Here is a 24,438-nt window from a genome sequence, read left to right on the forward strand (position 1 = left end):
CCCAGCACTTAATGGCCTCTTTTAGACTTAATCAGCTAATTCAGGATTTTTAATTGCTTCTTGTTTTCTTATCCATCTGCCAATTAACAACTGCATGTAAGTAAAAAAGAAGTCAGCAGTTCACCATCTAACTTCATCTCTTCAAGAATGATCTGTTTTTAAAAAATATTTCTAAAGAAATGGGATATAACACAGAATTACTAATCTGTTCAAGTTCACAAATCATTTGTGTAATATTCTCATGAGAAGTCAAGTAAATTGACACCTGAAGAAGGGGCCTGCGTTGCCTCGAAAGCTCGCATATTGTAATCGGTTCAGTTAACCAATAAAAGGTCTCATTGCATCCATAATGGAATCCATGAATCATAATATTCTCAGTAGTACTAGGTTGTTGTACCGTGTTAGCCATTATGAATGTAGAGAAAAGCCAAGCAAAATGACACCTTTTATTGGCTAACTAAAAAGATTACAATATGCAAGCTTTCAACAAACCTCTTCAAACAACTCTCGACATCTTGCCTGAAGAAGGGGCCTGAGTTGCCTCGAAAGCTTGCATATTGTAATCTTTTTAGTTAGCCAATAAAAGGTGTCATTTTGCTTGGCTTTTCTCTATAATAATATTCTCAGAAAAGAAAAATCTAAATGAATAAATATCTACATGTAAGAATGACCTAATGGGGTGGAATGAAAGCACCAATGAGCCATAACATTCAATAAGTTCTGCTATCACCAATATTTGGCTTCTAAACAAGCAATTGGATTAAAACAAACCCCTGCAGCAGCTGTGAACCTTCAGCGCTGAACTTGCGGACCCCTGCTCTACTGCATTGGATCGTCAAATTCAATGGTCATTTTATCTCAGATATGAAGAACTGTAAGTTTTTTTTTTTTGGAACATTACAACAACCTAGACGAGAACAGGCCATTCAGCCCAACAAAGCTCGCCAGTCCTATTCACTTAATTCTTCCAAAATAACAAAGTCCTACTGTCTACCATACTACTTGGCAACTTATTCAATGTGTCTGTGGTTCTCTGTGTAAAGAAAAACGTCCTAATGTTTGTGCAAAATTTACCCTTAACAAGTTTCCAGACTACTAGTTATTGGATTCAGTACATAACCAGCAAATAACAACATCATTCTTAATTTAGTTTAGCACTGTGTAACGGCAAACACCATTGCTTCTATAAATACAGATTCACAGTACTTTTTTGCAGTAAAATTAATGAAGGGTTATATCAGCATTAAGGATGAGCAAAGCCACTTGAATTCACTTTGCCATGAATTTAACAAAATCACGGAAATGTTTGCTAACTTAGCTGAACTCCACAAAATGCATTTAAGTCAATGTTGAAAGAGGATTGCGACTAGCTTTTAGTGGATTATTAAAGTGCAATGGAGGTTTAAGTGTCCCTGAGGGCTAAGAAGGTATCTGCCAACTATGCTGGACCAATTCTTGTGGGAAAAATGTGATCTGAGCTGTGAGACAGCAGTTGTAACCACTGCACCACTGTGTCTCAAACAACAAAATATGCAGACAGAATGATAACAACATTCAAAATACAAAACATAGCCACAAACTAGCAACACATATATACTGTAGATAGATAGCACTTTATTTGATAAGTAATACAAAGATACTGTATATATTTATATACAGTGGAACCTCAGTTCATGAACGTCTCGTAACACGTACCAATCGGTTTACGACCAAAAAGTTCACCAAACTTTTGCATCTGTTCACGACCACAGACTCGGTATAGAACAAGCCAATTTCTCTTTCGGTTTGTCCACGCCGATGATTTCCGCAAGTGTTCAGTCTCTCCCTATACATTCCCTGTGCAGAGAGAGAGACACACACACACACACACACACACATGCACGAGAGATAGACACACACACACACACACACATGCGCGAGAGAGATAGACAAACACACACACACACATGCGCGAGAGAGATAGACAAACACACACACACACACACGAGAGAGAGAGACGGCTGGACGCATAAGGCTTGCTTTTAAAGAGACAGATCCGAGCATTGTTTTAACGTTGTTGTATTTAATGAAGACTTTTTTCTTTTGGATTTTAACCTCCACTTCACTTCTATTTACAGCGATCGGTTCGTAGTGTGCATTGTTGCAATGTTACTTTTCTTGGTGGTTTATTAACTTATGGATTTTTGAAATGTTCATTTTTTTCCCTGTGCTTAAAACTCATTAAAAAAAAGTGTTTTTAACAAGCGGTTCGTAGCGCTATAGCTCGAACTATTGCAGTGTTAGTTTTCTCTGTTGTTCAAGGTTTTCTCAGTGTTATTCAGTGTTTTTACATTTAGTTTGCCATTACGGTGTGCATTCTATGATATGATTAACTATGTGTGCTTAAAAATCTTTAAAAAAATATATTTACATACAGTTCATATGGTCTGGAACGGATTAATTGTATTTACATACGATCCTATGGGGGAAATTACTTTGGTTCACGACCAAATCGGTTTGCGACCAGAGTTTTGGACCAGGTTCCACTGTATATATACAGTATACACATATATATTTAATTGTGAAACAGCATCTACCAAATAATACAAAGTGTACATGACACGTTTCACCCCTATTGGGGCTTGTCGGGTGTGCACAGTTTTTCAAACCTCAGGCGTCAGTGCTCCATTATTACAACATAAGAGGCTCCGCCTCAAGTACTGACATCTGAGGTTTGATCCCCATAAGTGGATACATAAGTGCGTACACCTGATGAGTCCCAATAAGGGTGAAGCATGTGTCGTGTATTCTTTGTATTATTTGACAGATACTGTATCAGATATCTATGAGTTGCTTCTTGCAAGTCAGAGGACGTGGTGAATGTTTGCCAACCGGCCGACCAAGCGCAAGCTTGACCTGGTAGGTAACCACCTAAATAATCAGATTGCCATTCAGAACTAGGAATGTAGTAATATATATCATTGCACAAAGTAGCAATGTGGGACTCGCTCTGTCCATTGCTTGAAGTCATGTCTCTGGGCGCAGATAGAACGTCTTCTTTGTTTTCAAGCTGTATGTGTAGACACATTGCACTTTTTTCTTCTATCAAGATGATTGAAATGACTTGTAAATATTAGTAAATCTTTTGTAATTATTATTATTTCACAGGATCTCATGCAGTGCCAGTCGAGCCCCTTTGGAACCCTAGGCGGGGACTAATGGACGTCATCCCTCATTGTCCTTAGGAGGTATTCCATATTATTAGACTTTGATAAAACTCCACACCGACAAACTGAGAACACACAAACTCCACACAGATGACCGGTGGTGTTGGGGTCACCTTGGTATCTGGAGCAGACCCCTTCAATAGCACAAACGTCACCTGATTGGAGTGTGCACCCCTTGGTGTACAGAGTGTGTACACTTTTACTTACTGTGCATAAACAACAGCCAATCGGTCACTTAATAGACTGACCAGTTCTTCTCTCTTGTTTTCTGAAACTTTGGTTGCTTTTAAACTGTTTTACATTTGTACCTGCATACGACCAGCATACAAAATTAGCCCTGCAGCACAGGGCAAGTGAGTGATCACGTGCAAAAGGATTGGTGTTATGTATTCGGTGGCAATCCTCATAATATTCTCATTACGGTCTGCTAATATAAATGAAAAACCTACAAGTTTCTTGTTTTTGTTTTTTTACAAAGCAGATCAGGCAGCAACTTAATGTATAAGATGGATTACACTTAGAGTATGCATGCATGAAAGCTGGTTGCTACAGATCTGTGACGTCATGCTGGCTTTGCAAAGCATCATGGGGAGCTGAGAAAAAATGTTTGTCTAAGCTGGCCACAAGGCAGATTTCCAAGAAAATATTTGGTGAATAAGGTCACCAGTGAACACAGCATATTCACCAAACAAAAACCTTTGGTGCATTTCTCTGATCAAAACTAATTGGCTGGGAGGTTCAAACAGTAACAAGAGGTCCAGTTTATTTGTACCCTGAAAAAAAATCAAATGAAAATTAGAGACACAATGTTTTGATTGTTTAGCCTTAATCAATCAAAATGTTGTGTGCCTCTAACATTCTTTTTAGCATGGAAATAACAAATTTTTAACAGCTACCATACAGTAGGATAGAAGTGGGCATTGAACCCGCCTCTTTGTGTGTTAGTTAGATTCTACTGCCTAGCCAATACATCATACCAAGACTTTCTTATATTTAATGTCAAAGTCAGAAACAAAAGGTCTGAACATGAAGATATTTAATTAAGGACAGCCATTGTCTTGATATACAGCCCACATCACTTTGCAACAAACCAACTCCTGTCCTTCATGAAGTTTCTGAGCTTGCAATTGAGCTTCCAATTTCACTTATCAGAAGCAGTTTCCTGCTACTCAGCCCCAACGGTTATTTAGTAATTCTAAAATTTTTACATTCCAAATTTGAACTTTGTTTAAAGAATCAGTTGTTTTTGCGTTTGCCTCGCATTCCTTACTTCTGAGTGTAACAGACTCAGCATGTTTGACTACAAAGGTTTCTCAATTCTCTAAAATCTCTAACGAGTACAGAGAGAAAATAGGAGCTCATCAAAGGGGCAAAATGACCATTCGTTCATGTAGGCCCTGTCAGAAGTGAGGATTGCTATTTTAAGTACAACCAACCCGTAGGATTTGTGAACAATGTGCCTTTCTGTGGTGCAGAAGCAGCAAAATAAGTCAAAGACAAAGCAACTGCATACACCAACACACACTTATACCATTAAAAATCGTAACTCGCATGCCACATGGTAGACGGCTGTTGCTAAGCAACCAAGTATGCAGTAAAATCAGAGTATGGCAGTTCTTCACTCCATTCACTAATAATCATCACATTAACTGTTGTCGCACACATGCACATAGGGGGCAGCTTAAAGGCTCTGGATTATGGTAATTTCTCGGGGTTGGCACTGTGTGCTAGTTCCTTTTTTCTTCCTCCCTCTGCAGATTGGAAAACTGATGGTTATACCATCACTGATGTCACTTCCACTGACAGAACCACCTGAACCCACCCCTTCCTACCAGAAGGACTCATTAGATCAGGTACATCCGCTATCTTACTTCAGTTTGATTTTAAACTTGCGTCTGAGAAGACATCTCCACAATTGTTGTGTGACTTTTTTTATTTTTTAAAACCTTATATTATATGGGGTCACCAAAGTCTTTATCTTTATCTGTCTCTTCTTTTACACTGTGCAAGTATTATAATAGATAAAAACTCATAATGTTACATTTTTACACTACTATATTTAGGAACAAAGGGGAGAATCAATATATATATGACTTTATTTTTTGCCCTGTTTTGCTTGGTATTATGAATGTTAAAATCCAAGAAATTTGGCAAGCATTTTGTGTAAAGAATCAGAAACATGTAAACATTTACATGGCAATATGAATTTATTAATGTCAAATTACAGCAACTCATAATTGTCAGATTTAATTTTCATTTTATTACTGCATCTGTAATGTGTGATAGTGCTGACACAAATGCTCCGCAATGTATTCCATATTTTATGTCTGTGTAGAGGGTTGGACATTCAGGGTTGCTGGAAGTTATTGTGAGTGAGTGACAAGACCAGGAGATGAGAACGTGCATTGAGGAACACGCAAAATAGAAACAGGCCACCAAACCAAGTGACAGAGCCAAAATCATAAACTGAAGTTCAGAAAAGGTAGAAACTTCAGTAGAAACTATCTAAAGCTGTAATTCTTCAAAAATTCACAATTTTATTCACCAAGGAACAATGAATGTTTTGAAAGCCACCATATTTATATTGTATCCTCCAGTGACATCATAACGGAAATGAAATAGTTACATGACACCTCTCAGAGAACTGTGTAAATAAATAAAATGAGATGTTAATAATTATTTTTTCAAACAAGTACAAATAAAAAAACTATAAATTTTGAATAAGCAAAAACATAAATAAAACAACACCCTGAATGTTGCTGAGGGTTGTGTTGGTGCTGCTGGTATGAAGGAGGTATTTCATCTCTCTGGGTTCCCTAGATATCATCGAGAGGAGTCGCAGTGCATGGCTTGATGGCAACTCCAGTCTGTGCCGGGAACTGAGAAGAACTGTTGGGATGGCTCTGAGGGCAGATAATGAGGTGTTTGTTAGAGGAATCTATAAGCAAGTGACACCCCATCTATGGTCAGGTGACTCACATCCTGCTTACAGAAGAATTGAAGCATTACGCACATCCAAATCTGTTCCTCTGAGAGTGGCAGTCAGGGCGGGTGAAAGAATGGTCTTTATGGATGATGCTGGAGTTGTGACCTGCTGGGTTGGTTGCTTTGAGCAGCTGTTTAAAGCTCATCCTCCAGCTAGGGCATTGGACATGTCTGGGTCTACAGTTATTGAAGATGATCTCCAATTAGCTGTGAAACACCCAGTCTCACTGAGATTGCACAGGGGGCGAATCAGCTGAAGGTAGGGAAGGCTGTAGGGATCTTTGATAGCCTGGGGGATCTTTTCCAGGATGGTTGCAAAGCTGTCCTGCTGGCATTTCAAGAAATCTTTGCTTCCAAATGACAGTATAATGGGACTTGTCATCCCAATCACTTGGATTGTGGTAACTACAGTGAGATACCATTGCTGTCAGTGCCGGGTTAGGTCTTCACTTGGATTATCCTCAGTATCCATGCTCACTTGCTCACCTACCAGAGACCGGAGCAGTCTTGTTTTACACCTAAGAGGTCTACCATTGACTGCATCCTGGCACTGAGGGTTCTCATCGAGTGCAAACACGAATATCAGCAGAGTTTCTTTGCAGCCTTTGCCGATTTTCATGAAGCGTTTGACTGAGTTGATCAAGTTGCCTTGTGGGACACCCTGAGAATTCATTGGATCCTCCTGAAGTTGCAGGATGTCATGGCTGGCCTGTACACTGGAACTGTGAGTGCTGTGCAGAGTGGAGGCAGAACCTCTGCGTTCTTCCCAGTTGATTCTGGGATTGCTCAGTGGTTTGTTTTTGCTCCTGTTCTGTTCAGTGCTTGCATGGACTGGGTGTTGGGCAAGGTCGTGGGATCCAGTGGCTAAGGGGCATCTGTTTGTCAAGAAGAGCGACATTCATGTCTCTGGTGACTCTTCCAATGAAGTCAGTAGATGTATTGGGAGAGCATGGGGGGGTCATGAGGTTGCTGAAAAGGGGTGTGTGGCATTCCCAATATCTCCGCAAAGGGATGAAGGTCCAAGGCTTCAGAGTCCTGGTGCTCCTTGTTTTGCAATATGATTAGTAGACATGGACCCTATCCCGTGACCTGAAATGAAGACTGGGATACTACAGTACTGTGTTTCTTTGGGGGAATTCTTGGGTACCACTGGTTTGAGCAGACCACGTAACACCTGCAGATAGATGGTCATCTCCATTGGGGTGTAGGGGTTGGACCACACTGTCCATCTGCCTGAGGGTTGCCAACCCTGAGCTGTATTGCCGTGTGGTGGGTGCAGCAATGAGCTATACCCATGCATACTCCCTAACCTGACTGACCTGTTTGGTGCTTAATCTATGGAAGGTGGGTTTGCAATGGTGCAGCATGCATTCTCCTGTTTGCAGTGGGATGTCTTTCCGTTTTTCCCATCCTTGCCCTCTTGTAGTGTGGTCTCTCTCTCTCTCTCTCTCTCTCTCTTATGAAGCAGATTATCGCATGCCTCTGATCCTGTTCCTTTCTGTTTGCTTATTAGCTGTTTCAGTTAAAAACGTGAAAAGGGTAAAAAGGAATTTGAGTAATGGATGGGGTAAACTTTATTTAGCTAGATAAGTCATGTTAACATAGTGCCAGATACAAAAGTCTTCAGGTTATGCACACGTGCACACACATAACTGACTTACTCTGAAATGGGGGGACACTCCTGAGGAGTGTACACCACTAAAAGGCAATAGTAGCAACTACAACAGTAGTGACCGCAGTTACATTAAGTCATTAGAATATCCATCCATTATCCAACCCGCTATATCCTAACTACAGGGTCATGGGGGTCTGCTGGAGCCAATCCCAGCCAACACAGGGCACAAGGCAGGAAACAAACCCCGGGCAGGGCGCCAGCCCACCGCAGGGCACACACCCAAGCACACAGTAGGGACAATTTAGAATCACCAATGCACCTAACCTGCATGTCTTTGGACTGTGGGAGGAAACTCACGCAGACACGGGGAGAACATGCAGACTCCACGCGGGTGGACCTGGAAAGCGAACTCGGGTCCCCTAACTGCGAGGCAGCAGAGCTACCCACTGCACCACCATGCTGCCCTCATTAGAATATGAAATGCAAAATTAAATTACTCTTTAAAAGAAAAATAAATCTCCTTAAACAACATGAAATGTATGCGTGGGCTCCTGGACGCTTATAATCAGAGAGCCACATACATGTCATTGTTTAATTAGGAACAAAGAGAGTGAAAACTGTAAAAAACTTTAAATGCATAGTTCTAAAAACACTTCATTTTCTTTTACAAAAACTAAAATACTGAACAGCATTTCACTCCATGTGCCACCAATGCGCTTGTAAGTCAGCAGGAAGAGCAGCCTATCTGCAAGTAACACCATAAATGCTTTTAATCGCTACAGCTCACCGCCATCGAGAGCTGTTATAACTGATGATAAACACTGCTTATTGCACTCCCCATATCATCTCCCATGTCCAAGAAAGGTCTAACACTTCTTTTCTTAGTGTGCCCATACTACACACTCCAGTCTCACAGTATGCTTTGTGTTTATTTTGTTTGTTCACTTTTTGACTATAGTCTCACTGTTGCGTCCATGCTTGTGGTTTTAAAGGTGCAACTGCCATTGTGGGACTACTTACTGTATACATTATGATCATATGCATGAGGGGACTGGCAAGGAGGAGTTGCTCTACCTGGGTCTGATAGAGTCAATTTGGTATAATAATTGATATTAGTGGATGGCCATCGTAGCATATGATGATGTAAGAATAGGAACGGAAAACGGTGAGAAAGGAATTCAGAAATCAAGAAGAAAGAAATACTTCTTGAAAGACGCAGTTGTGAATAGGTGTTTTACTGGACACGACAGATAATGAGTCGAAAGATCTAATCTCGGAAAAAGCTTGAATTTCAGCTTCACCACCAAAACCTGTAGATATTGCCATGTATTGATAGTACTCGTGACTTGTTGCGATAACTCAACTCAACTCAAATCTGTCCCAATGTGATGCAACAAAATCTACTGTCCTGTGTCTTAGTGAGAGTGCATTGCCTTCTTCAACCGTTTGTGTTAAGAAATAACCCACTGATAGGAACAGGCGGTTGTCGGATCCCAGAATACAGATGACGTTGTACAATAACCCATCGACAGAGAAGATACTGTCATTCATTTTATAACAAAGGCTTAGGAAACAACCTTTGCAGTATAACGAAAATAGCAAGGAGCGAAACCAATGGCAATGGTCGAGAGAGTACCTTCCTGTAGCAGGCTACGGAAAAGATTCCCAGGCGCAGACATGGCCAAAGTGAAAGGTCACGCAGTCAGGCTAGATATCGGGCAGTGACATGACATCAATGGGGTCATGAGAGAGGAGCAGGGAATGCAGTAGTCAAAAGGTGGAATAGGACTTGAGAAAAGCGGCATGGGGGTGTATGGGAGGCCGCAGGCAGCGTGGGGAAGGGTTTGGAAGAGGACGAATAGGAATCGAGAAATGCTGTGTGGGCAGGACCAGGTTTGAAGAGGAAGCAAGATGGACCAGAAGAGAAATATATATGAGAGATGATTCAGTTGTATAAATTTGATCTGCAATTTGACAAGGAGGCTATGTTGAAATCTTAGTTCCTCTATTAAGTGCATTGTGATTGGGGGCAGGAGAGGATGAAGCTTAGATGCTAACATTTTTTTAAATTTCCTCAACTTTAAATCAGCTAAACATTTAGATGTTTTCTATGCATGTTCCTGTTTTGTACATTTGTTAACTTTCTGTTATAGTCCATGAAATGATAAATGATAGATTATTTCCCGCTTTATAAATTAGAGCACACAGTTGAAATGGTGATGATCTCTGGCGTATTCTGTCTTATTTCCAGATTCCATTTGGCTCCAACTATCAATCACTGGGTACTGGCAAATGTGTGGATTTAAGACAATGTATTTTTGAAAACAACATATTGATATTTCTGTGATTCAATAATAACAATCTTACCTTGTAGGCAGTTTGGACCTTCATATGGCCTGTAACACTCACAGTGGTAGCTCTGCCACAGATTTACACAGCGTCCTCTCATGTTGCAAGGGTCAGACAGGCATCTGTCTTTGGTACTACAACCTAAAGTCAAATTCAACGCTGATTCTTGAGAGAGGTTGGAAGGAATAATCAACTGGGAGTGTACATAAACATCTTGAAAACAGCCAATAAAATAAGGCTTTGTGTGGAGACCATTAATGGTTATAGAGCTTAATTGGTTCACCATAAGTCCGCCAATGAAAATGTTATGAAATCCTAAAGAAACATCCCCGATATGAGAGTCTATGACTGTTTCCTCGGTACACTCATTGACACAGGAGCTGTCCAGGATAGCCACAGTAGCTGTTCTTCCTCCAAGTACCATGTTCACACTGTGCCATTCCCCATCATTCATGTTGTGTGGAAGCTCCAAGACAGAGCTCAGTTCGTTTTTAATCTGTACGGTTAAGTGCAAGGTGCCCCTAAGAAGCTCAAGCTTGATGAAAACATCCTTATCACCCTGATAACACAGAAGGGCATTGGGAAGAACCGTTCGAAAGCTCAAAGTTATATTAGAGAGCACTTCTTTGTCTTCAACAGGTCTTCCAACATGAATGTATCCACTTGCTTCAAAGGAAAATGTGGTGGAGAGCTGGCACATTGAACCTGAATAGCCATTCACACAAGCACATCTGTATTCATGCTGATCGTCTCTTAGGAGTGGTATACATGTGCCACCATTTTGGCATCCATGGCCGTCACAGCCTATGAGGACATCTTGGCAGGTTGGCCCACCAAAAGCAAGTCCATCTTTGAAGGTCTGGGGACAATGGCATGTGAAACCTCCTTTAGTATTTTCACAGGTACCACCATTGTGACAGGGAGATGTTGAACATTCATTGATATCTTCTTGACAAAAAGTACCTTAAAGAAATAGAGAAAGGGCATTACCTTAGATAACACAGACATTCTTCGAAAGAGAGAAAAAATGAGTTAGGAGCATTTAAAATGACCTCTGCTTTTCACACACAGCCTACATGCAGCACCTACACGTGTTGTCTGAGGGAAATTCCTTCTGAGGTATTTTAGTACTGAAATGGAGGGTGTCCCATAGAAACTGTCTTAAAAGTAATAAATCTACATCCAGTTGACATGTTTCGTGTTACCTACAATGCACAACCAGTTCTACTGGAATAACCACATGTGAAAAGGTAAATAATAAAATTAAATTTGAGAGATGTAACTCACAAAATTCAGCAATACATGGGTATATATTTGTACAAATATATCATGGAAATCTTTTAAGCCTTAGACTTATCTTCCTTTGGTGTTCATCCATCCATCCATTATCCAACCCGCTATATCCTAACTACAGGGTCATGGGGTCTGCTGGAGCCAATCCCAGCCAACACAAGGTGCAAGGCAGGAAACAAACCCCGGGCACGGCGCCAGCCCACCGCAGGGCGCGCACACACACTCAACAAGCACACACTAGGGACAATTTAGAATCGCCAATGCACCTAACCTGCATGTCTTTGGACTGTGGGAGGAAACCCAGGCAGACACGGGGAGAACATGCAGACTCCACGCAGGGAGGAGCCAGGAAGTGAACCCGGGTCTCCTAACTGCGATTAATTAATATTTTAGCCAGATTTTGAAAGACGTCCTGAAATCTGCTTGACAGATTCCAACTGCAAAAATATTTATGACACTGGGACAGGAAATGATTGCACAGAAATTTGTCACATGACCAGATTTGACCAGGTGCACTCAGAAATAGTGGGCCCAATCTTCTACACAACGTTTACTGGACATCAGCATGACCATCAACGGAGTTGTAAATGAATGGGTCTGTGATTATGTTAAAGGTCAAGGCACACAGGTATACAAGGTCAGGTTATAGTGAGAAGTCAAGCATAATGACACTTTTTATTGGCTAACTAAAAAAGATTACAATATGCAAGCATTCGAGGCAACTCAGGCCTCTTCTTCAGGCAAGATGAGTTGCCTCGAAAGCTTGCATACTGTAATCTTTTTAGTTAGCCAATAAAAGGTGTCATTATGCTTGACTTCTCACTACATCCATAATGGCTAACACGGTACAACACCCTAGTACTAAGGTCAGGTTATGAGATGCATGATCTCCTGCTCCAATACTACAAAAACACGTTCATTAGACACAAGAAGCCCTGAACGAACGAATGAATAAGTAATTGATCTTTATGATGCCAGGTGGTCAGCCCAGTATATCAGGCACATTTTTCTTGTACAAATGTGATAGTGGGAGGATTCTACTGACAATGATTGCAACAGTGCTCTCACCGTTGAAGGGAAAGATCAGATTGGCCCCAAAGAACAACAATTTTTGAGGTCTGCTGTCACAGTGGATGCGTCCATATATTTTGTCATCTAATGTGACCTCCGTGTACAGACAAGCAAGGCTTCAAACCATAAACCATTTTCTGAGTTGAAACTCCATCATGACTGCAGTGTGCAGCAAATTTAATCAATAAGTAGTATCTCACTGTGATTTATGCTTTAAGTGGTTTTGAAGACATACAGTATGAATGATTTTTTTTTTACATAACCAGTGTGTTTCTTCGTGCTGGTCCCAAGCCTGGATAAATGAGGAGGGTTACATCAGGAAGGGAATCTGGTGTAAAATTTTGCCAAATCAACATGAGGACAACAATACAGATTTCCATACTGGATCGGTTGAGTCCCATCCTAACAGCGACTGCCACCAGTACTGTTAGTCAACAGGGTGCTGGTGGAAATTGGGCTACTATTGGCCGAAGAAGCCAAAGAAGAGAGAGGACACATGTCTGGAAGAAAGAGGAGAGGAGGAAAGTGTAATGGTGGTATAATGATTGATGCGATTCAGTTATACAAATTTGACCTGCACTTTGACAAGGACGCTATGTTGAAATCTTGTTTCCTCTATAAAGTGCATTGTGATTGGGGATAGGAGGGGATGAAGTTCAGATGCTAACATTTTTTAAAACTCAACTTTAAATCAGCTAAACATTTAGATGTTTTCTATTCATGTCCCTGTTTTGTACATTTGTTAGCTTTCTGTCATTTGTTCTCTTAGTAGATGCTTTTATCCAAGGTGATCTACAATGAGGTCAACAGTAAGTAAGTCTGGGGACTGTTTTGGAATAAGTGTTACAAGAGTGAGAAGTCAAGCAAAATGACACCTTTTATTGGTTAATTAAAAAGATTACAATATGCAAGCTTTCACGGCAACTCAGGCCCCTTCTTCAAGCAAGATGTAAAGGAGAAAGGGGCTTGAGTTGCCTCGAAAACTACTTTTTGTAATCTTTTTAATTAACCAATAAAAGGAGTTATTTTGCTCGACCTCTCACTACATCCATAATGGCTAACATGGGACAACACCCTAGTACTAAAGACAAGGGTATAAAATTGATCATCAACAGTGAAGAGCTCAGAACAAAATGCAAGCCCAATACAAAAACATAACAGCTAATATCAGTTAGACAGAAATTCATGAGTCTTCACACATTTCTTAAACACCTTAAAGGGTGTCTGCAGTTTGAATGGAGGTGGGCAGATCATTCCACCAGCTAGGAGCTACATGTGAAGAGAGTCTGGAGTGAGATTTGACGCCATGTAAAGGGGGTGTCTCCAGACGCCATTTATCAGCATTCTTGAGTGGGTGAAAAGGAACATAGGACCTCAAAGTGTCTCCATATTTAGGTACTGATCCACTGACCACCCTGTAGGCAAGTATCAAGTATTTGAATTTAATATGTGCCATTACAAGGAGCCAATGTAGAGATCTGAAAAGAGGAGTGACATGTGCTGACCTTGGCTGGTTGAACACCAGACGAAATTATCAGCTGTGGCTTGTTGACGCATGACTTTACACCAGCAAGCAGAGTGTGGCAATAGTCCAGAAGTGACAAGACCAAAGCCTGGACCAGGCGTTGTGCTGCACACTCTGTCAGATGTGGTCCAATCTTGTGGATGTTGCATAGAGTGAATCTGTAAGACCCAGAGATATTTGCAACGTGGTCAGTGAAGGACGGCTGGCTTTTGATCAACATCTCAAGGTTGCATACTGACTTGGCTGTGATAATGAGCTGAGCTGAACAGAGATAAAGTGCTGAATAGATGGACAGGCTGGGATAACAAGGAGGTCTGTCTTTGCCAGGTTGAGCAGGAGATGGTGCTCATCCATTTTGCAATATTAGTGAGACATGCAGAGAACCTACCTGATACTGTGGTGTCCTCTGACAGGTACAGGTGCATATCACTGATATGAGAAATCATTGAACTGAATCATAAGGCCAAGTGAGGTGATCCCAGCAGAACTCTTTGGGGCAGCCCTGTGCTTGTCTGATGTACCTTGGACATATCTCTTTGACAGATCATACAGTAGGATCCACCTGAAAAGTGGGTTTCAAACCATCTGAGGGCAGTCTCAGTGATGCCAAAGTCAGAGAGGCTGGCAAGGAGGAGTTTTTTTGATACATTTAGATATTTGCACACAGATTTAGCTTGCAATTAGATATATATGAAAGTATTTTAGTTTGTAATAGAAACTAAACTCTGTTTGAGGTGCTAGACAAATGTCCAAAAAGAATAGACACAATAAAAAAACAAGATATAGCTAAAGGGCAAGAACAAACGCTTTTCTTATAGCAGATGACTTAGGTTGAAACCAGAATTTGCATTTGATCAATTTTAGCAAATAATATCTCTCTATTATAAAAAAATTTTGGGACGATACTTTTTTACGGCGACGATCTTTTGAAAAGAGACATAGAGACAGTTTAACGTCCCACGAGACAATCGAGTCACGTCATACATACAACCTTTGGAAGCAAGTCCTGTGAGACGGTGACTTTTGCAAGTCACGCCCTACTTACTACCATTTTCAAACAAGACCACGGTCATCTGACTAATCAGTTGTTGGAATGCTTCTGACAGACACACTTCCTGTGCTCTCAGCTCTTAAAAATTTTATACGTTCTAGATGACACATCAACAACTAAGGAAAGAAGAAAGAGCAGTGCGTCAAAAAGAGACCCAAAAACGTTGGAGAGATAAGAATGCAAAAAAGAAAGCCCGGGGCCAGAAAAAGACAAAGTAGAACATTGTAAAGAATTCAGAAACGTTGCCGCGATACACATGCAGAGCAGGTTAGAGATAATGGAAGTAAGAAAATTCGAAAGTCGCAAAAAATGATAGTAAAGATAGCATTAGCGCAAACAAACGGAAAGTATTACTCGGTGAAATAACAGAACAGCGAAAACAGATCAAATAGTGTTTGAGGATGTCTGGGGGGGAATAGAGACAAGGCAGTGAGACAAAAGGACAGCTGCTGTACAAGGTTTTAAACATTCAAAGTGCTACACGAGATGCAGATCACGTGGCATGGTAGTAGCAGCAGGCCAGCAACTGATCCAGCAAAGAGGAGGTAAAAAACTGTATTTGTTTTCCATTGAATCACCATTTAAGAGGGGGTTTCGGAGGAGTAACCCCGTCTCCTTGGGATGCGTTCAGTCCCCGCTCTTCACAATGGCGTATAGCGCAGGTAGGTGGGGAGTTGGCGAGCAAAGAGAGCAGGGGGCGCAGCCCCCTAGTTGGAATAAGATGATAAAAGAGAGCAGCTCACACACCCATCTAGCTGATTCATCTTGGAATACAGTGTCATCCTCTTGGAATTCATTGAGCCTTTTGGCTTTTTCTCCAAAGCAGGCCACCTGAGGACAGCTGAAAAGCAGAGACTTGAGCCACACACAAGACAACTTGCTTGTGCTCCTCTTCTACCAGACATTTGTGTTCTGATGATGTGCCACCTTCATAATGGATTGTTTCAAGAAGTTAAATCAGCATTAAAAGTGAAGCTACAAACTGTTATTTTTCCCTAATGTTTAGCTGCTTTATCTTTTGTTACCTCTTCTGACATATGTGCATGTTTTTGGGAAGGTTATATCAGACGAGATAAAAGAATCCATTTTTCCGCAGGCCATGATTACCTACAAAATCTAATTGCATGTGTAATTGCCAGCTACTGCATCTACTCAGGGTTACGCTCAAGCAGCTGGAGCTGTCTGACTTGTATCAAGTCATCTTAAATGATGAACAATTCTACTTTGATTATTATTGTTATGCATATATTTGAAAAATATTTTTGCCAAAGGTCGCTTAAAAGGCCAGGAATGAGTACATTTGCTTGCATGTATGCTTAAAAAACTGGAGACTAGGAATGCAAAGTGACTTGCTTGGGGCCATGCAGGCAGATGGAACTGGGTAGTGATGAGTGAAACAGGCAGGTTTTGTGAAAGTGACACTAACATTTTTTTGCAAATAATTATGCAATTGCAAAACTCAAAACTCACTCAAGAGTTTTTTGGGGTTTTAAAGATTGTTTTTTGTGAGCTAGAAAACAAAGAATCTCCTTCTTTCCAGCATTCCATGTTCACGCAGGGTCCTCTTTTTTGGCATGTGATGTTCTGCTTGTTCCAATCCAGGGCATCTTCAGGGAGCAAGAGCGAAGCTGACTTTGTGCAAATCATTTCTCAACCGACCAGGCCAGTGTTTTTTGGACACCCATGTGACCGCATTTCTTGGGGGGTCAAGCGTAGGGCTGAAATAGGAATTCTGCTTCCTAAAAGCCTCATTCACACTATTGTCTTTACCTGTGTTTTTTCCTGCAGCTGTGTAGCCAATGCAGTCTGTTCCACACTGGTAAAATCAAATTCTTTTTATCATATCACTGTGAGAAGTGCAATATGTTTTTTTTATAAATGTGACTTATTGTATATTTTACAAATAAAGAAACACTTAAACACATAATCATGGACATTATGGTGCCTTCTCCATATGAAAATCTTGCTATGCAGAAAGTTGCCGTTGTCAATTCTCCCCCACCCCTGCTGCCATTATTTAGCAATCCCCTTATTATACAGGAAGACTCATTCAAAAGAGACCCCGAATATTCTGTTGTACCGCCTGTTAGGGTGAAGTAATCTGGACCAAACAAATACGCTAGATACCTTGACATATGTGTAATCAATTGCATTACAACACGTTGCTCCGCGTTCCTGAATGTATCAGCAAGCGTCTCGGGGGGGGAATAGCAGCAATTTGACGTTGGATGTTTTTCTTCAAATCTTCCACAGTCCAAGGCTTGTTCCAATAGACTTTTCGTTTGAGTATACCCCAAAAGGAAAAAGTTCTGGTGGTGTCAGATCCGGCGACCGTGGTGGCCAAGCCCCTTTGAAATTACCCTGTTGCCGAAGAAGGACTCAATTTCTGCCATCCTCCTTGCCAATGTCCTCCATCTTGCTGGAAGTGACCTTCCGTTAACTCACAATCATCCAGTTGATTCAGACATCACTTAAACGAATTGGTGACCCAATAGGGTGGCACCATGAAGACATGCTCTTCTATACTGTACACCACCATCCTGATGAGAAGTCGAGTGACTGAGTGAAGCTGTACAGACGGTATGCATACAGAAGTTGCAAATGGAGGTTAAATGTCACGATGACTGTCTGGCGCCTACCTCATCGCTCCGAAGCAGGGGCATTCTGGCTTGTTTGAAGCTCTGTATCCTGAGGAGCACATTGCATGTTATTTCGTTCAGATTGCTTTGTCCTCGAAAGAGTTATTACAGAATATTCAGGGCCTCTTTTGAGTCAGTCTTCCTGTTCTTAAAGATCTTTCATTAAATACTAAGTGATGCGTATAGAATTAATACATGGTAATACCTCCAGACAGGACAAAACACTTTACTTCTTTTATCAATGACACTAATTTTGCAAGAAGCAAAATATGATTTATTTTGTGATATTATTTGCAAAGTGAAACAATGAGTTGCGCTGCAAATTCAATTTTGCACAAATTATTTTACTCATCACTGGAAGCTGAGATTAAAATGGTAGTCTTCAGGTTTAAGATTCCGTATCTCAGGAACTTCGAGGCACATACTGTGATGTTGGCTAACTGATAAAACATCCATCTATCCATCCATTATCCAACCCGCTATATTCTAATTACAGGGTCACGGGGGTCTGCTTGGGCCAATCCCAGCCGACACAGGACGCAAGGCAGGAAACAAACCACAGGCAGGGCGCCAGCCCACCGCAGGACACACACACACCCACACACCAAGCACACACTTGGGACAATTTAGGATCGTCAATGCACCTAAACTGCATGTCTTTGGACTGTGGGAGGAAACTGGAGTACCCGGAGGAAACCCACGCAGACATGGGGAGAACATGCAAACTCCACGCAGGGAGGACCTGGGAAGTGAACCCGGGTCTCCTAACTGCGAGGCAGCAGTGCCACCGTGCCGCCCCTTCAAGAACAAGTAAATTAAAATTAGCTCAAAAGAAGTTAATTAGCAGGAAAAAATGTCACTCATTAAGAAAAGGGTTAGAATGTAAACCTGCAGCCATGGTAGTCCTCCAGGACCGGAGTTGGTGACCCCTGCTTAATGTATGCTTGTATTAATGGGAACCCAACATGTTGCCCTATTCTAAATAAATACATTGTCCTTTTGCTTTTGTACAGATTAGGCCATGATTATATTATATTATATATAAATATATATTATATATATTGTATATATATATATTATATATATATATAAACAGTATTACTAGCAAAATACTCGCACTTCGCAGCGGAGAAGTAGTGTGTTAAAGAAGTTATGAAAAAGAAAAGGAAACATTTTAAAAATAACGTAACATGATTGTCAGTGTAATTGTTTTGTCACTGTTATGAGCGTTGCTGTCATCAAGGATTTGATTATCATTATTTCTTTCAATCAGTATTTGGAGGATGTGTTGTGTTCAAGTTACATTCCGTGTTTGGCAACCGTTGTAAAGATAACAGGTTTCATTCATCGAAGTGTTCACTACCCAAATCGGTACTCGTGAATCTAAGATGTTTAACAGGCATTCCCGGTATTAAGTTGTGGATTGGCCTGTGAATATTTAGCAGCAGCGTGTCTATGAACTTAATTTAAACTTAAGCTTTACATCTTGCTTTCCTATTGATATGTCTACAAAGGCTTGTTCAGCTTCAGAGGATTGTTCCTTTCTTACTGCATCAATAAACAACTCGTGTTCCTCTTTATGTGAGACATCACACACTGCATGCATGGGTTTACCTGTGCCAATCCTGCAAAGTCAGTTCACGTGAGCCACTCGGAGTACATGCATCGAAGGTTCTCAGCTGTGCTTGTGCTATCTCGTGCGATCTCGCGATGTCCACGGCTTTATTTAATGTTAGCTCAGACCCGGCACTTTAAAGTTTCTCTTGCTCTTCTGCTGAGTTTGTGCCAAACACTATTCTATCCCTGACCATCTCATCTTCATTTGCATAAGCACAGCCCTTCACCAGCAATTTTAACTCTGTTACAAAGTGAGGAAAAGTCTTGTTTATACCCTGCATCCTCTCATTAAACTTGTATCTCGTGAATAGCGTATTCGTCTTAGGCATGACAAATGCCAGCGGCAGCCTGTCTATGAACTTAATTTAAACTTAAGGTTTACACCGTGCTTTGTTTCCGCAGTAGCTGCACTTATGAATATGCTTGTATGCGTCACTCGCTTCATATTCTTTTGCTGCCTTCTCAATTGTGTAATGCGTTTTTTGAACAGGTTTCATTCATCAAAGTGATCACTACCTAAATCGGTTCTCGTAAATCTAAGATGTTTAACAGGCTTTCCCGGTATTAAGTTGTGGATTTGCCTGCAAATATTTAGCGGCAGCGTGTCTATGAACTTAATTTAAACTTAAACTCTACACCTTGCTTTCCTATTGATATGTCTACAAAGGCATGTTCAGTGTCAGAGGATTGTTCGTTTCCTACTGCATCAATAAACAGCTCGTCTTCCTCTTTATGTGAGACATCACACACTGCATGCACAGGTTTAATTTTCCCAGTCCTGCAAAGTCAGTCCACGTGAGCCACTCGGAGTACATGCATCGAAGGTTCTCAGCTGTGCTTGTGCTATCTCGTGCGATCTTGCGATGTCCACGGCTTTATTTAATGTTAGCTAAGACCCAAGACTTAAAAGTTTCTCTCGCACTTTCGCTGAGTTTGTGCCAAACACTAATCTATCCCTGCCAATCTCATCTTCGTTTGTCTGAGCACAGTCCTTCACCCGCGAATATTTCGGGCAGCGTGTCTATTGGATAGCTGCTGACAGACGGCCTTATATGGGCAGGCACTTAATTACGTGGGAGGCGTGACAATGAGGGACGCAACTCCGCCTCACACGGCGACTGAGCTGCAGGCTATGGCCGTATATATGTACGTAAGTAGGTTCCAGTTATGACCGTTACACGTAGAATTTCAAAATTAAACCTGCTTAACTTTTGTAAGTAAGGTGTAAGGAATGAGCCTGCCGAATTTCAGCCTTCTACCTACACGGGAAGTTGGAAAATTAGTGACGAATCAGTCAGTCAGTCAGTGAGGGCTTTGCCTTTTATTAGTATATATATATATATATATATATATATATATATATATATATATATATATATATAAATTACATATACAGTGGTGTGAAAAACTATTTGCCCCTTCCTGATTTCTTATTCTTTTGCATGTTTGTCACACAAAATGTTTCTGATCATCAAACACATTTAACCATTAGTCAAATATAACACAAGTAAACACAAAATGCAGTTTTAAATGATGGTTTTATTATTTAGGGAGAAAAAAATCCAAACCTACATGGCCCTGTGTGAAAAAGTAATTGCCCCTGAACCTAATAACTGGTTGGGCCACCCTTAGCAGCAATAACTGCAATCAAGCGTTTTATAACTTGCAATGAGTCTTTACAGCTCTGGAGGAATTTTGGCCCACTCATCTTTGCAGAATTGTTGTAATTCAGCTTTATTTGAGGGTTTTCTAGCATGAACCGCCTTTTTAAGGTCATGCCATAGCATCTCAATTGGATTCAGGTCAGGACTTTGACTAGGCCACTCCAAAGTCTTCATTTTGTTTTTCTTCAGCCATTCAGAGGTGGATTTGCTGGTGTGTTTTGGGTCATTGTCCTGTTGCAGCACCCAAGATCGCTTCAGCTTGAGTTGATGAACAGATGGCCGGACATTCTCCTTCAGGATTTTTTGGTAGACAGTAGAATTCATGGTTCCATCTATCACAGCAAGCCTTCCAGGTCCTGAAGCAGCAAAACAACCCCAGACCATCACACTACCACCACCATATTTTACTGTTGGTATGATGTTCTTTTTCTGAAATGCTGTGTTCCTTTTACGCCAGATGTAATGGGACATTTGCCTTCCAAACAGTTCAACTTTTGTCTAATCAGTCCACAAGGTATTTTCCCAAAAGTCTTGGCAATCATTGAGATGTTTCTTAGCAAAATTGAGACGAGCCCTAATGTTCTTTTGCTTAACAGTGGTTTGCGCCTTGGAAATCTGCCATGCAGGCCGTTTTGCCCAGTCTCTTTCTTATGGTGGAGTCGTGAACACTGACCTTAATTGAGGCAAGTGAGGCCTGCAGTTCTTTAGACGTTGTCCTGGGGTCTTTTGTGACCTCTCGGATGAGTCGTCTCTGCACTCTTGGGGTAATTTTGGTCGGCCGGCCACTCCTGGGAAGGTTCACCACTGTTCCATGTTTTTGCCATTTGTGGATAATGGCTCTCACTGTGGTTTGCTGGAGTCCCAAAGCTTTAGAAATGGCTTTATAACCTTTACCAGACTGATAGATCTCAATTACTTCTGTTCTCATTTGTTCCTGAATTTCTTTGGATCTTGGCATGATGTCTAGCTTTTGAGGTGCTTTTGGTCTACTTCTCTGTGTCAGGCAGCTCCTATTGAAGTGATTTCTTGATTGAAACAGGTGTGGCAGTAATCAGGCCTGGGGGTGGCTGCGGAAATTGAACTCAGGTGTGATACACCACAGTTAGGTTATTTTTAACAAGGGGCAATTACTTTTCACACAGGGCCATGTAGGTTTGGATTTTTTTCTCCCTAAATAATAAAACCATCATTTAAAAACTGCATTTTGTGTTTACTTGTGTTATATTTGACTAATGGTTAAATGTGTTTGATGATCAGAAACATTTTGTGTGACAAACATGCAAAAGAATAAGAAATTTAGGAAGAGGGCAAATAGTTTTTCACACCACTGTATATATATATTATATATCCATCCATCCATCCATTTTCCAACCTGCTGAATCCGAACACTGGGTCGCAGGGGTCTGCTGGAGCCAATCCCAGCCAACACAGGGCACAAGGCAGGAACCAATCCTGGGCAGGGTGCCAACCCACCGCAGTATATTATATATATATTATATATATATGTATATATAAAATCCAGTGTCTGTCTGTATGTATGTCTGTCTGCTTTTCACAAGAGAATGACTTAGATCGGGTTTGTTTTTATAATTTCTTGAACATTCCGGTTGTATTTGCGACTTCTCTCATTGCGCTAATTATCATCATTTGCTTGCAGGAGTGATATATTTGTGCTAATCTAAGATAAAGGCTGCAGGCCAAGGGGAGGGGGAAGCGTAACGTCAGGAGTGGGGAGCCAGGTCGGGCCCTCCTCACTCACGTGCCAGCCTCTGTTTGAGTCCGTCTACCTCTGGCCATGTTTTGGAGCGTACCTTGCCTCCACTTAGCTATCGATACCTGTTTGTTTATTGATTTTTAAAGTTTGTCCAGTTTCACTACTACACAGGCGGAGCCGTGAGGGATGGCTAGTACTGTATATGACGAAATATAGGAAGAGAGAATCAAGTCAATAAGGTCAAATTGGGGAGCATGCACTGGTACAGAGTGTTGCCACACCCACCACATGACAAAACAGCTCAGGATCCTGGATGACAACCTCTCCAGGCAAACACACGGTCCAATCCCACCCTCCAGAAATGGCCGTCTATCTACTGCAGTCAGGTGTTACCTGGGTGTCCTCTTGGCCTGGTCCAGCTACTCGGATCCTCAACAATGAGTATCCTGAGAGCCGGATCACTCTCAGGTTATCACGCCACATGGCCATAATGCTGTAACTGATGCTCTCTCACAATGCAGGTAATGTGCATCATTCGGGACTCCATGAGTAACTGCTCATTAGACACAAAGTCAAACAAACTAGCAGATTCAGATTCTCTGAAGAGACACAGTACCGCAGGAGTCCAGTCTTAGTCTCAGGTCCCTGGATAGTGTCCATGTCTTGCAACCATATAGCGAAACAGGAAGCACCAGGACTCTAAAGACTTGGACCTTTGTCTTTTTGCAAAGATATCGGGAGTGCCACACACCCCTTTCCACGAAAATCAGAACATCTAATAAATGATTATACTAAAGACTGGATGCCTGGCGTTCTCCAATAATCAGAACTTCTCTCCAATAATCAGGACTTCTTGTGCAAGCCAGGGAAATAATAAAACATTCTCAAACCCATTTGTGCCAATTTGAAAATGGATTCTACCCCAGCAGTATTGAGCACAAAGAAGTCCACTCATGCACAAACCAAAAAAACAGAACCAATTTAGGGTTATTAATTGAAAAACACACACATCTTTAGGACTGTACCCTGAGAAAAAGTCACACAGGCACCAGTGTGCTGCACACCAAATGAACAGTAACACATACGGGCACAATGGGAAATGTCGAAATATACCAATTTTAAAAAATGATGAGTCGTCAGAGCCTGAACATAGACAGTCTTTCAAAGCAATTCAAATAGCAGTGAGGAGGCTGATTTTTAATTCTCAGTGTCTAGAGAAGATATTCTTATACTATATTACTCCCCAAATATCCAATTAGTCTAAGAACATAATCTTGGATTTAATGTTTATAAACATTGTATGATGTTACTTATTTGAACAGTTTCTCTTTTGAAGTTTTAAACCACATGTGAGCTTCATAGCATTGCAAGAGACCCCACACGTGTCTACACTCCTGTTTGTGAGATGGAACATATCCATTTTACCAGCTCTATTACTTATTTAAACTACTTCACAGCTGATGTTTTAAAACACAAAATACTAAACAATCATACAGTGCCCTCCGTAATGTTTTGGACAAAAGACACATTTTTCTTCAATTTACCTCAAACAATTCAGATGTGATTAAAGTTCACATTACAGACTTTCTTTTAAGGGGATTTGTGTACATTTCAGTCACAGCATGTAGAAATGACAACACTTTTTCCACATGGAACCCCTATTTCAGGACATTATGCTTCATTAGTGCAGGCATAAGATGCCCAGGCTT

The 24,438-nt window shown here is 41.1% G+C and overlaps 1 protein-coding gene across 8 annotated transcripts in view; it reads right to left on the bottom strand.

Moving 5' to 3' along the window:
- crb1 (crumbs cell polarity complex component 1) overlaps positions 1–24,438 on the bottom strand; it is a 226,235-nt gene that overhangs the window by 89,542 nt on the left and 112,255 nt on the right. For all 8 annotated transcript variants that reach the window (XM_039735479.1, XM_039735484.1, XM_039735482.1 and 5 more), the window contains exon 6: positions 10,174–11,118. In XM_039735479.1, coding sequence (XP_039591413.1) covers positions 10,174–11,118 — 945 coding nt within the window. The remainder of the gene's footprint in view (positions 1–10,173; positions 11,119–24,438) is intronic.

The sequence above is a fragment of the Polypterus senegalus genome, chromosome 14, assembly GCF_016835505.1.
Source record: "Polypterus senegalus isolate Bchr_013 chromosome 14, ASM1683550v1, whole genome shotgun sequence".
NCBI classification, from domain to species: domain Eukaryota; kingdom Metazoa; phylum Chordata; class Cladistia; order Polypteriformes; family Polypteridae; genus Polypterus; species Polypterus senegalus.